General features: G+C 39.5%; 1 protein-coding gene across 23 annotated transcripts in view; it reads left to right on the plus strand.

Annotated features, from left to right (window-relative positions):
- Positions 1–13,819, plus strand: part of DLGAP2 (DLG associated protein 2) — a 466,376-nt gene that overhangs the window by 412,077 nt on the left and 40,480 nt on the right. For all 23 annotated transcript variants that reach the window (XR_012834403.1, XM_075747313.1, XM_075747324.1 and 20 more), the window contains one exon: positions 2,167–2,386. Coding sequence is in view for 22 of the 23 variants with exons in the window: in XM_075747313.1 (XP_075603428.1) it covers positions 2,167–2,386 (220 nt within the window). In the remaining variant the exon portion in view is untranslated. The remainder of the gene's footprint in view (positions 1–2,166; positions 2,387–13,819) is intronic.

Consider the following 13,819-nt stretch of genomic DNA (forward strand, 5'->3'; position numbering starts at 1 on the left):
TAATTGGTTTCAGCAGCGGTTAAAATTCTTCATTCCAATGTGCATTACCTGGAAAGATGTCCACAATAGACTTCATTTGCAGGTAGATTGCTCAATTGGCCAGATGAACAAAACCTGCTGGATATAGTTCCTTACTTTCTTTTTCAGTTTCCACTGAACTACGTAATTTTGTGTCAACACATACATCCTACCTCACAGTCCAGACCTGTAATAAATGCATTTAATAGATTCTACACAAAGTAAATGTATTAAAATAACAAGTTCTGAACCTTTTCTGTTTCCTGTTCTTTTTTCCATTACACCATCATCTTCTTGTCCCATCTACGTAATAGCAGTTTGTCTTATTTGTGATATTTTTAATGCCTTTTTTTGTGAGATCCTTCCTTTTTCACTCTTGACCAAGGGTAGAGTCAAGAAAGATGCTGCGTTCCATGGTTTATATTTTTAATTTAAGTTTTTAAACTTTCATTTTTCTATTGTCAATGACCTTAGTTTGAAAGAAGTGGTTAGGACTTAAAGCGTTTATGGACTACATTACCATAAATTTCCTGATCAATAATGTATGCAAAATATTTCAGAGTAAGTTTTTTTTTTAATCTTTTCAAGATTGCATTAGTCTACTTAACTTTATTAGAAGCAAATTTTATGAAGGGTAATGCAATTCCTTTCAGAAGAGATTTAGTAGCCAAAATGTCTTACATGGAATTAAAATGTCAGTTATTCATTATCATCAGAAGTTCCATATGAAATTTCCATTTACTTAATCAAAATCCTACAACATTTGAAACATTTGCACTCACCCTGTTTCCATAAAGAATAATGTACTAGGAACAATAATAATGAAAATAGCACTAAGCAGCCATATAGAAAAAGTAATATCAACTGGATGTGCTGTTTAGTGACGCTACGAATGTAATTTGGTATTTATACTGATTCTAATTTATAGCACTCTCTTTTTTTAAAAGAAAAACAAAACATTATCAGGAGGTCATGCGTTTGTCTGTCCAGTGTTAACTTCCTATCTGAGTTTGGATAAACATGATTTTAAATTATTCAGGTACATTCACATGTAGTTAGGGCTGACTTCAGAGAGCCTGTTTAAATGATCTAGGTAGAATTTAGGCACACATCTTCAAAACTGCAATAGACAGTTCCCTACCAAGAGGTTCCCTAAGCCTGGCCAGCCTGCCTAAACCCTGTTTATCATGAAAGCTACCTTAAAATGTACAGCTTTGCATCGTGAACAACCTGCAGGGCAGGGTCAGCAGGTAGATGCTGGCTCCTGCCCAAGCCCTGCGGGGAGCTGGAGGGTGGTGCTGAAATCCCCCAAGGGGCCAACCTGGTAGGTGATGCAGGTAGGCATATCTAGGGTTCCTCAGCACACCTGGTGACAGAAGTATCAGACTTAAAATAAGGCTGCTGAAGAAAAGGCAGCAGTAGTGGCTGCATCTCATTTTTCCATGGTAGTTGAATGGCTAACCCAGTTAACCAGGGAATGAGTTTGGTGTAGGGCCCTTCTCAGCTAAAGGTGGTCCAAGCTTTACTTTCTCATCTGACCACTTTTCACTCTGTTTCAGACAATGGTTATTCTTTCACATCCTTCACTGGACGCAGCTCTAGATGCAATATTTCTCAAACCTTTCAGAAGCATCACCTCCTCTAAACTTGCACATCTTCAAGTATGAGATACTTCCTTGAGCCCCTTTATAGTGAGAGCAAGATAACAACCTGCCACACAGGCTAAATGTCAACATGAGTAGTAACTTTGCCAATAAGTGAGGAGCCGAGGCAATCCACACTCACCTTTTGCGGGCTAGTATTAGTATAGCTGATTTCTGTTCTCCTCTCCTGGCAGAACAAGGATTTCTATCAGCGCAGAGTGATCTTGTTGGTTACGTTAAATCATGTATTTACAATCCTCTGACTATGCCAAAAGATATTAAATGTAAAATTAATTGTATGGCATGTGTGATGTACTTAACTATATACATATAAACAGCTGATGTAAGTTAAAAGATGTGAATGTGATCAGAAGGGATTACTACATTTTAACTATTTGCTAAAACAGTTCTTCATCAATGTACAGGTGTCCGTTTGAGATGTTGAGGCCGTGATGATCACAAAAAAGCAAGTCAAAAATCAAATGCATTGTTGTTGTTTATTCAGATGAGTGAAGCAGAGGTTAATGGGCAATTTGAATCGGTGTGTGAATCAGTGTTTAGTGAAGTTGAAGCTCAGGCAATGGATGCCCTTGACCTCCCTGGATGTTTCCGAACAAGAAGCCACAGTTACTTGCGTGCCATTCAGGCAGGCTATTCCCAAGATGATGAATGTATACCTGCGATGGCATCTTCCAACATCACCTCAACTATCAGGTCAACCACAGGTAAGCAAATCTACACTGACCCTTTCACTCTTCTGCATGTAAAAATATGCCGTCTTGTTTTGTAACAGGATGTTTGACATTGGAAACGATTTCCCTGTGTAGTGATAACATTTGATACCAGTATTCTTAGCTTTGTCATACCGTACCGTTGTGGCTACAGCTTGGAATAAACTCTGTCTGGGGAGAATCCTACAAGTGTAATACAATGGACCTGGACTTTTGACCTCCATTTCCCATTACATACAGTTATCCAGGTGCAAATATAAAAATGCAAGTGCAAATGGTATCATTTAGATATTGTTAGAAATTTAGGTATTTTTATCTATCAAGTAATTGATCTTCTAAATGAGATCAGTTGCACTGATTTTAATTTAGATCCTTAAAGTACCAAAAGAAAAAAAGAAGCAAGTTTTTAAATATTTGGTCTGAACACTTACAGGCAATTAACTGGGAATTAATTACTTTTACAAAAGGTGTAACCAGGTGTATCAATACACTGAATCATAAACATTATGGTAAGCTTCACACATCTACTATTACTCATCAGTAACCCTTAGCATTCGTTGTTATACCATTCACTTTTAGGATTTTTAACATTCTCCTGGCAACTTTCTTTTCTCTTATTAGTTGCTTAGCAAAAATTATAGCTTTATTCATTTTAGAATATTAGCATTTAGCACTGGTAGAGAAAAGATTGCACAGATAGATAGCAGTTAAATAATTAAAATGAAATCTATAACAAATACATATTCTTTGTCAAGTGATCCAAATTCCCTTTTATGTTTCCAAATATATTAATGTCAGTTCCTAATTATGATATTGTCCTTGCCACATACTATTAAATTGCAGTGCAGGCCACCCATCTACAAAAGGTAAAAATAGAGCTCGAAATGTATCATGCAAAAATACTTTTTAAATTATTTGCTTGACACATCTGTTGTATAACAGAACAGTGGGAGCTTAGAAAGGAAGTAAGCTGAGGTTGAATAACATAAATTTGCATTCCAGAAGTGGCATAAAATGTTATTTTATCTTAAGCATACTATTTTAATTGCTATATATAAGTTTGTTGAAAACCAGAAGTTGTGGCTTACAATGCCACCCTTAGGGATGTTTCTGTCCTTTGCTCAATAGAGATGCTATCATGCTATAAAATGAGATTTTAATGCTACCCCAGAGACTAATTTTCATCTTTGTCATATAGTATTCTGTGATTATTATGAAGAAACCTTCCATGGCAAAAGACACAACTAAGTATCTATTTTGGTCTCTGACTCCAGGTACTAAACTGGAATACTTTTAGAATTACTTTGGTTACCAAGTTGGTTGGTTTGAACCTAAGCTGTCTTGAGTTTCTATGCTAGATAAGCCCAAAATTCTCACTGAAAGGAATTTATTTAATTTTCTCTAGAGCAACAAAGCTGAATAATAGAATATGTTTGGGAAAATAACGAGATTAGGCAGTAAATATGTTTGCAACCCAGTGTTTTAATACTTATGACAAATGTTTGGCATTGATTAGCTGTCTGCTGGTTAAATACTGCGGTTTTGAAAACTTTAACCTTTGTTTCACACATGGCTTCTCCCTCATCTCAGAAATGATTTATCAGATAGATTTTCTTGCCCAAATATGTAATCTTTCTGCTTTGTGGTGAGGCGATATTGGCATTGTGGAGAAAAAAGATGATTTAAGATGTTTTCCAAAACTATTTCCAAGCCTATGGACTGTATACAGTTTTGGTGTGGTTCTGTATTCAAAATAATAACTCTGTACCACTGAGCAAGTTTGTCCTCAGTTTCTATGTAAGAAAGATAAATATTCAAATTAGAAATATTTATCTAATTTAGAAGAAGAGTAAGGATTATGTGATTCACTGTTAATTGAAAATTTCAGTTGCCAAATAAGTTCTCATTCTTAAAACCCTAGGGTTAACTCTTCCATATTTCTCTCCTCAGCCCCTGTCACTTTGGAGGGAGATGTTTCCTTTCCTATCATTACCATAATTTTAAAAAAATCTTAGTTCTTCAGTCCTCTCCGAAAATTGTAAAAGAAGCAGTTGCCTGAAATGTGAAAATGGTGTTTGCAGATATTTGACACTTATATAGCCTTCATTCAAATAAATGTCAAAAAGGTCAAAGTTTCACATCAACCTTCAGTTCCAATTCAGTCTTTTGAATTCTCAGGAAAATTACATTACATTAATTCCTTTATTGCTTCTGATGTAACAAACTCTTCTTGGCAAAGAAACTAAAGCCATTTCTTAGAAAATTAACAGGCATTGCAATTTAATTATTACTTGAAATTTTAGTCATATAGGTCATGACTGCCTCTTATCGATGTTGTAAAACAATTAAATCATAACACACAGCCTTAGCTAAAAATTAATTCATGTAACTAAAAATGTAAATCTAAAATAAAAAATGTAATATTTGATCTATGAATTCAATTACAAAAGTATGGAATATGTATTTGCAGCATGCAGTTTCCTAAAATGTTCCTAGATGCATTGACAGCTTTCAGAAGGTAGGAAGGTTGCAACTATAATGAAAGTTATGATGTGGGACATTATTAATGGACTCTGTTAACAGGGTTTTCTAATAGAAGGAAAAAGAATCTCTGGTAACCAGCTCTCCTTAAATGTACACAACTTTACAGAAAAAGTGCAGTGGTTCATTGCTAACATCTATGGTACTAATGAACAGATAACTTTTGCACGGACCCATGTAGTTTAAGTATTTGTGGAACCAGGTTTCTCCACCTCTGATGGATGACGTAGGGCACTGTCTGCTGCCCCAGGTGTAAATGAATGAGCCAAGTGACAACGCAGAGGAGGCAGCCAGCGTTGCTGGCACACTGTAAGCTAGACCTGGATTCTGTGTGACCCCTGCTAAGACTCGTGGTTAGGGCATTTCTAGCCATCCTGTTTCATTTTGTAAAGAGATAATGAACCCAGTAAAAAATACTTCATGTTAAAAGCCCTGAATGACAGCGTATGCTTGTTGTCTCTGAACTGTATCCAGTTGCAGCTGTCAGATGCACAGCTGAGAAAATACAGCTCCAGCTGCTGCTGCCTCCCACCTTGTCCCTCCATCACCGACAACATGTAATTTCCTGAATGAGAAGTCACAGAGTGCAGTAGTCATCCTAACTACTGCTGCCTTACATCTTTGCTATTCTTGCAAGCAATGCTTCACTTTTCAGGAAGAGATCATAAATTCTGGGTCGCTTTTCCAAGTCCAGCTTGGTTCCCCATTGTCTAAGTATATCTGCACGTATATATGCTACGCTGGCAGCTTGGAAGGCTCCTTCCTGCTAATGTCTGGGTAGTGTAGCAGAGTGCTGCGGGGAGGTGTGCAAGGTACCTGAGGTATCGGGAGCTGTGTCACCACCAGTTCAGTGCGTAGAGAGCCCTGGCTGTATAGTCCTGTTGGGAAACAGTGCACTGGGCTGGGAGCAGTACCGCAGTAACGCATTATCCCACCTCCAATACCTGGTTGTCTTACTGAAAAGCAAGTAAAATACCCTGGTACAATGCTGGATTCTACTATAACAACATAACCAATGAGGAGGTCTGGAAGATCTTAACCACTGTCTGTTTTTTTCCCCTTTGCCTGAGAAGATAACTTATTTTTGTTACATATCCTATGCATAGAGAGAGTCCTCTATATGACTTATTCCATATGTTATAGAATATTTCAGGATGTTTCCTCACAGTTTTTCCTGCTGATGTTGTTTGATTTTACTGTGAATGCAGAAATACTTACTGAGCTGCAATGATACTGGAGGTAGCAGTTAGGAAGGTCTGTTGTGAAGCAGAAGAACATGTTAAAATCCCTCCACTGAGACAGAGAGTAATTTGGTATTTACTCCTATGGCCATCCAGGATATCCTGAACACCAGGTTATCATGTGTTCAGATGTGGGGGGCACACTCAGCTTCTCCTGATGGCATTATTATACATTGTATAAAACACTTTTGTCTTTATTGAGAGAGACACTGCCACTCTAGCTCACTGCTCAGGACACTCACCCATCAGGTGGGGTATCTGCTCAGTGAATATTGCTTTGGTATGCAAATTGAAACAGCTAAACCAGAAAAGACTAAATATCCTATAAGGAGGAACTGATGCACTCCAGTCAGAGGTACGAAATCCTCTCCAGCGACAAGCACTGACTGAGTGGCCTCAATTAAGTTCTTCAGCTTTTAGGCCTGATGAATAAAAGGACGTATCTTCTTCAGTTTCTTGAAACTACTTCACATTTTCCTCTAACTCAAGTTCTTTGGCTACAACTGTATTTTTTTGATGAATGGATTAATGATAAAAAAAATCCACCTAGCTATGGACTTCAGCACACTGGGGATTGGGTCACGGTCCATAAAGGCATCCTGGTTTCTGTCCTATGTTAAGTGTCAGACCAAGATCACTTCTCCTGCTTCAGGGATTTCCAGCCGATTCTGAGAGAAACTTATCATGAAGCACTGCTGATTTCAGGGGATATAGTTACTAGCCTTAAGTGGCCAGTACACTGCATTACAATAACTTAATTTTTCTAGAAAATGTAACATAATGCATACCTGTCAGATCAGTTGAATAAGCACCTCCTTTTATCTAACTGATAGTAGGTAGCTCTACTAAACTCCTGCATACTGAAAAAGATGAGAAGTAGGGAACTGTCTTATGTCCATTTTACTTTTCTCAGCCAGTAGGACTCTGCTTGGCAACGAGTAAACTTCAGAGAATTCCACATTTACTGAACTATTGAGCCCTAATTCCAAAACCAATTAATTCAAACAAGGTCACATTGCATGAGGGAGTTTTCAATTACAGCTCATACGATTACTAAGAATGCCTGAGGAATTGCAGGTTTCCTTTCTCCTGACTAAAAGCTATTTTCAGCTTTCCATTTTTGAAATAAGGGGCTACATAGGGTGAATTTTTAGAGCACATGGTTGATATTCAGCCACAAAACTCTCATTCCCAGGAAAGAGATTGCATGGTCATGTACCTACAAACATAAAAGCATGAGAATATGATATTTCATCAAGAAGTTGTACTGTTCCGTAGCATAGCTACCCCTGCAGGTCCCAAAAGGACTGATTCTCTGGATGCTATCTGAACACTAATGACAGTAGTTGTTCTTTTTGTGGGTTGTTTTGGTGTTTTGGTGTTGTTTTTTTTTCAAAGACATGAGGATATAAAGGGCAGGCAAAAGTTTAAGTCATGGTGCTACTATCTATGGAGCTAGTGGAGTTCAGTGAAGGGTCACTAAGAAGAGTAAGGATCTCAAGCATCTCTCCCATGAGGAAAGGCTGAGAGAGCTGGGACTGTTCAACCTGGAGAAGAGAAGGCTCAGAGGGGATTTTATAAATGTATATAAATATAAAAATTGGAAAAACACACTCCTTAGTTCCTAAAAGAAAAAATATTTTATGGTCAACAAATGTGTGATTTTCTCAAGAATGAAATACTTTATCCAAGTGGCTGCTTGGACCTTCTTAATCCAATGCACTATTGCTAGGAAAACCCAGCCAAATGGGGGAAAACATATATATGAAGTAACATCTCCACAATTTCTGTTCTCTCTAAAGAAGTAAATGCTGAGTCTTTTTACTGGTATCCATTGCTAAGTAATAGCTAGCAGTGGTATCCACAATAGGTATGTTTAAAACCACAAAACCTTAAGTCCAAATAAGATATAGAAGGCTGTTTTCTCAATTATAATTTGCCTATTGACTTTGTTTAATTACTGTTGGGACTCCATGGAATTATCTGGCACTCTAATTCTCTGCAGGAAACATACCATCTATCTGTGGGAGCACTTGGGGATCCTGCGTTAATACTTTGATGCTGTGCCAACTTGTGTGCCTATACTGCGAGAATAAATCTTATACTAACAAATGATGAGCCCAGTTCTACACTTGGATACACACACATCATTTTCATTGCTCTGGGTATATCTGGGGGGAATAATTAGTCTTTAATTCTTCTAAATATATTGAAATTCTGCTGCTATGCTGACCCTGCTGTTTAATAGCAGCTCTACACGTTGGAAGTGGCCCTGGGAGTCACTGGGATGAAGGTGACACAAGCCCTTTGGTTTGAGGAGTTCATCAGAGGATGGCCAAGGGGCCATTGCAACTGTTCATAACTCTGGGATTCCCTGAGATGGAGTAAGGGCTGTGCTAATCAGGGCTGCCTGGCCGCCTGGTCTCTTCAGGCTGATGAGGCATGAAAACAGTTGGAGCAGTAGCCAGGAGCTTTTCATAATTCTCATTCTCCTTGGTACAGATGATCCGCAGAGGCAAAGATAAAAAATGAAGTCGCTGCCTTCCATCTATGGTTAGTTTAAAAAATGTGTAATGAGTGTTTCTCCCTTGCTCCTGCTGTTCTGTGCTTGACATAATTCCTCTGTGACCTATTAGATTTGCCAGACAGCTGGTTCTTTTTTTATTTAAAAGGACACCCATGCTCCCTTCCCTGGCAGAATTTGGCTTCGAAGCTGTTCTGTAGGATCAGTTTTCACAGAGTTTTCTTAGCTTCATTTTCTGTATCATATTATAAGGAAGAAAAAAAAAATCATAGAATCATGGAACGGTTTGGGTTGGAAGGGACCTTAAAGACCATCTAGTTCCAACCCCCCTGCCATGGGCAGGGACACCCTCCACTAGACCAGGTTGCCCAAAGCCCCATCCAACCTGGCCTTGAACACTTCCAGGGAGGGGGCATCCACAGCTTCTCTGGGCAACCTGTTCCAGTGCCTCACCACTCTAAAAGTGAAGAATTTCTTCCTGATATCTAACCTAAATCTACCCTCTTTCAGTTTAAAACTGTTACCCTTCCTCCTATCACTACACTCCCGGATAAAGAGTCCCTCTACATCTTTCCTATAGGCCCCTTTAGATACTAGAAGGCAGCAATTAGGGCTCCCTGGAGCCTTCTCTTCTCCAGGCTGAGTCATTCAAGGAAGATGATTCACTGCTCAGGTGTTTGAAGCCTTCCTGACATGATAGAAGCTAACAGTGGCAGAGGTAAGTCTCAGCCCAGCTATTCAGCTTGAGGTTGCCAGAGGGTTTTGTCCTCAGGTGGGTCTGTGTGGCTGTGGGAAGCTCACAGGATGGATGAGCCTGGGAGCACCAGTTCACAGTGCTTCCTTTTACTTGTAGTGAAAAGGAAGGCAGGACCTGCCAGGGCTTTGCCTTCTGTGTTCCTCAGTGAATGACAAAAAACTCTAAGGAGTCTTCTTAGAAGCTCTGCATGTGTTCAGTCCTGGTTTTTGTGGAAGGTGTATATGTCGGGAGCCATAATGATGATGTGTGCACTGGAACTACAGCGCTTGCTGTGCTGGGTATAGAGACACCATTTTGTTTGCATTCTGACAGCAATTTTTACTAGCTCACATGTAGTATTTCATCCATCAGGGCCTCAGCCCATCAGTTAATGTAACTAAGCATAACTTTCCTGAAGATGACCCAGTTTTGCTTGCTGACAAACTGGCTTTTAGTTTTGTTAGACTTTCAGTACAACAGGGGTGTGAACTATGCTCTGCTTTAGCTTCTTGGAGTACTGCATCCAGCTCTGGGGGCCCCAGTACAGGAGAGACATGGAGCTGCTGGAGAGAGTCCAGAGGAGGGCCACAAAGCTGATCAGAGGGCTGGAGCACCTCTCCTATGAGGACAGGCTGAGACAGTTGGGGTTGTTCAGCCTGGAGAAGAGAAGGCTCCAGGGAGATCTAATTGTGGCTTACCAGTACCTGAAGGGGGCCTACAGGAAAGATGGTGACGGACTGTTTATCAGGGAGTGTGGTGACAGGACAAGGGGTAATGGGTTTAAGCTGAAGGAGGATCGATTTAGATTAGATGTCAGAAAGAAATTCTTTACTGTGAGGGTGGTGAGGCACTGGAACAGGTTGCCCAGAGAAGTTGTGGATGTCCCTTCCCTGGAAGTGTTCAAGGCCAGGTTGGATGGGGCTTTGGGCAACCTGGTCTAGTGGAGGGTGTCCCCGCCCATGGCAGGGGTGTTGGAACTAGATGGTCTTTAAGGTCCCTTCCAACCCAAACCATTCTATGATTCTATTCTTCACAGTTAAAAAAAATTCTTCCAAAAACCTGTGTGTGCAGCCACAGGGGAATTCCTCTCCAGCTTGTCCTAGAAAAGGCACAGGGGCCGATAGAGGGTATATGTGAAGAAAGACAGCTGCACTTCAAAATAACAATATACTCCTTTACAGCAAGTCAGGTCTCACTTCCAGAAGGACACTTCCACTTCTAGAATGTCCCTTGGATAGTAATGCTGTGACTTACAAAGTTGAGAGCTCAAAACCCAGCAGCATCATTTGCTGCACCTAAACACAGGGCTGGCAGCCTGCAAGTAGCTTTCTGAGCAGTGGTTTTGACACTGATACTGACTCCCTCTGTATCTTGGGTAAAATGATTTCTCAATTTGACTATTGCTTGTATTGTTAACAATCTTGAAAGCACACTCTGAGATTGTGTCCAAACTTGTAGCTCTCTGTGGATTAAAAGAATGATTTAAAGCTATTAAATTATCTTTAATTAAAATATTTTGTTATCACTTTAATTCTTTAATGTAGGACCATTATCATAATGCACTGTTAAAATTATTCTACCATGCAACACTTCCTTAAGATTAAGTGAGCAAACTGTTTTTCTCGTCCTATTCAGTTTAGAATTACTGTAAGTTAAAGAAAATCACAATCTGCACATACTTACTGTAAGAATGAGAATAGAAAATAGACAAACAAAACCAATGATAAGCCTACATAATATGTCTGTGAGTGGGTTTAGGAGGCTGAAGGAAATTATTTGACTTGAGTGATAAGTGTATGTGGAAGTTCAAGAAGAGATTTATTTTTTTTAAGTACAGAATTACAGCAATATTGGTTTGATTCTACTGAAAAACATTTTCAAATTTTATATTTTATTTCAATGTGAAAAGAGTAGCCCAGTAAGAGTGACTCTTAGCTTTTGGAGCTCTTTTTCTCTTTGTCTGTTACAGTTTTGATGATGTGACAAATGCAATCTGTATTCCTGAAAACCCACATGTACATTCTGTAAATGAAATAGAGTATAGTTAAAGGTACATTTTTCCTTCCTGCAACCAAAAAACTGAGATGGTGTTTTTCAATTCAACTTCAGTATTTTAGAGGCACATAGGAACTGTTTAGAAGAGGAAAACAGCTGTCAGCACTTTGCTTTGCTGTCTACAGGATGCTGGTTAGGCTATAATTTCTTGCTAATTAACTGATCTAAAATAGAACCCTTTGTAACTAGTCCATCAGCAATCCATGAGGTTTGTGTTGCCCACATCTCTTTTAACTTTGGCAAAGGCTTACCGTTTCTGACCTTGATGTCTTGTTTGATTTGCATTTCTGTTTTGAGACTAACATTAATTACACTGTCAAAACAGATTTTATCGTTTACGTAACATGGGCTGCCTACAGACCTAAGTTTCCTCAATATGGAGGTAACAACTTACGCACTGAATGACTTGATTACAGTAATTCCTTTTATACTGTTCTCCTCCTGGGAGACTGTAGAGTGTACTTAGACTCCAGCTTTTTTCCAAATTTAGTGGTCACATTTCCACTTAATTGTTAGTTTCCTGTACAAAATCCGGTAGATATACAGAACTTAAGCCTAAAAGGATCTACTCTGAATATTGAGTCTAACCTGATGCATGCACAGATTTAACAAAACAAACAAACAAACAAACAAAAACCCAACCAACGCCTCATCCAGTAATTTTGCCTTACCCCAGTAAATTCTGATTGAGGTTACATGTCATGCTAATGATTTCAATCTTTTTTCACAAGTGCTATATAGATTCTGTTTAGCAGAGAGATGACAAAACCAGATGCTGCTTAAAAAATAGCATTTTATATAGGATTTGTATGACAGCAGTGTCTCAGTGACATGCTATTTTGAAAAGCTCTTTTAAAAAGTCATATATGAGAAGCACAAATCCTGGCTATGTCAATAATATGCTGTGATAATAGTCCGGATCCTGAGTTTGCATGAATTGGTCTGATTCCACTGACTTCAGTATCCATAACTTCAAGCGATAACTTCAATAACTTCAATCAATAGGCTTGCTTTAACAGCCAGCATACAGGGGATGTGGAGCAAAGGAGATGAACCTCCCACCTTTCCAATGAACACGGTAATGGAACACAGGAGAGATTATGTCCCAGTGCATACCAGAGTCCTACCAGTGCTGTCACAGGGACAGAGGATTTGGCTGGAGTTTATCTCACTCCTTTAGGCATTTCAAAATTAGATGTCCTGATCTGAGCTGGTTGTCCTTGGTTCCCTTTATGGTTGACGGAGAAAAGTAGGCACCTGCATAGGATGATTCATTTCCTGGTAAAATAAGCATCTAAGATGGGTGAGACTTGCCCCCAGAATTGCTTATTTTTCTCCCAGTAATTCTAAAAGAGATCAGACAACTAACTTAGACTTGGATGACTGTTTTTTAAGTGACTAATGTGAGATGAGATGGATTCCCATTTATAGTTTTCAAATACTGGCTGTTTCTTGAAGGTATGTGTGGTGGGTTGACCTTGGCTGGATGCCATGTGTTCACCAAGCTGCTCTATCACTCCCCTCTTCAGCAGGACAGGGAGGGAAGAAAAATAAGATGGAAAAAAAACCCCCAACTTGTGGGTCAGGATAAAGGCAGTTTAATAAATGAAAAGCAAAAGGCCATGTGCAGAAGCAAAGCAAAACCAAAACATTTATTCTCTACTTCCCATCAGCAGGTGATGTCCAGCCACTTCCCAGGAAGCCAGGGCTTCAGTATGCATAGTGGTTGCTCTGGAAGACAAACGTCGTAAATAACAAACGCTCCGCCCTTCCCCTCCCTTCTTTCAGCTTTTTATTGCTGAGCAGACACCATATGGTATGGAATATCCTTTTAGGCAGTTTGGGTCAGCCGTCCCAGCTGTGTCCCCTCCCAAGATCTTGCCCACCCCAAGCCTACTGGTGTGTGTGGGGAAATGTTGCAGAGACAGCCCCGGTGCTGTGCCAGCACTGCTCAGCAGCAGCCAAAATCCTGGTGTGGTATCAACACCTTGCTGGCTACCAATGCACAGCACAGCGTTGTGAGGGCTGCTGTGGGGAAAATTAACTCCATCTCAGCCAGACCCAATACAGTATGACATCATTCATTGTTACTAAAAGACCTTACTTTAAAAACTGGCACAGGATAAATGCAGCATTTAGCCCCCATGGACTGTGGCAACATGAGACCATCAATTAACATCTGACTTTCAGGTGTGACAAATATCCAGATTTACCTATACTTAATACATGTAAAATGACCCATCAGGAAGAAAAGTTAGGAAGCTATAGATACCTACCACTCAGACAATGCTTTGAGTTACGTAGTTTAAATAAAATGCAGCCCAACATAT

The sequence above is a fragment of the Balearica regulorum genome, chromosome 3 (assembly GCF_011004875.1).
Source record: "Balearica regulorum gibbericeps isolate bBalReg1 chromosome 3, bBalReg1.pri, whole genome shotgun sequence".
In the NCBI taxonomy this organism is placed as follows: domain Eukaryota; kingdom Metazoa; phylum Chordata; class Aves; order Gruiformes; family Gruidae; genus Balearica; species Balearica regulorum.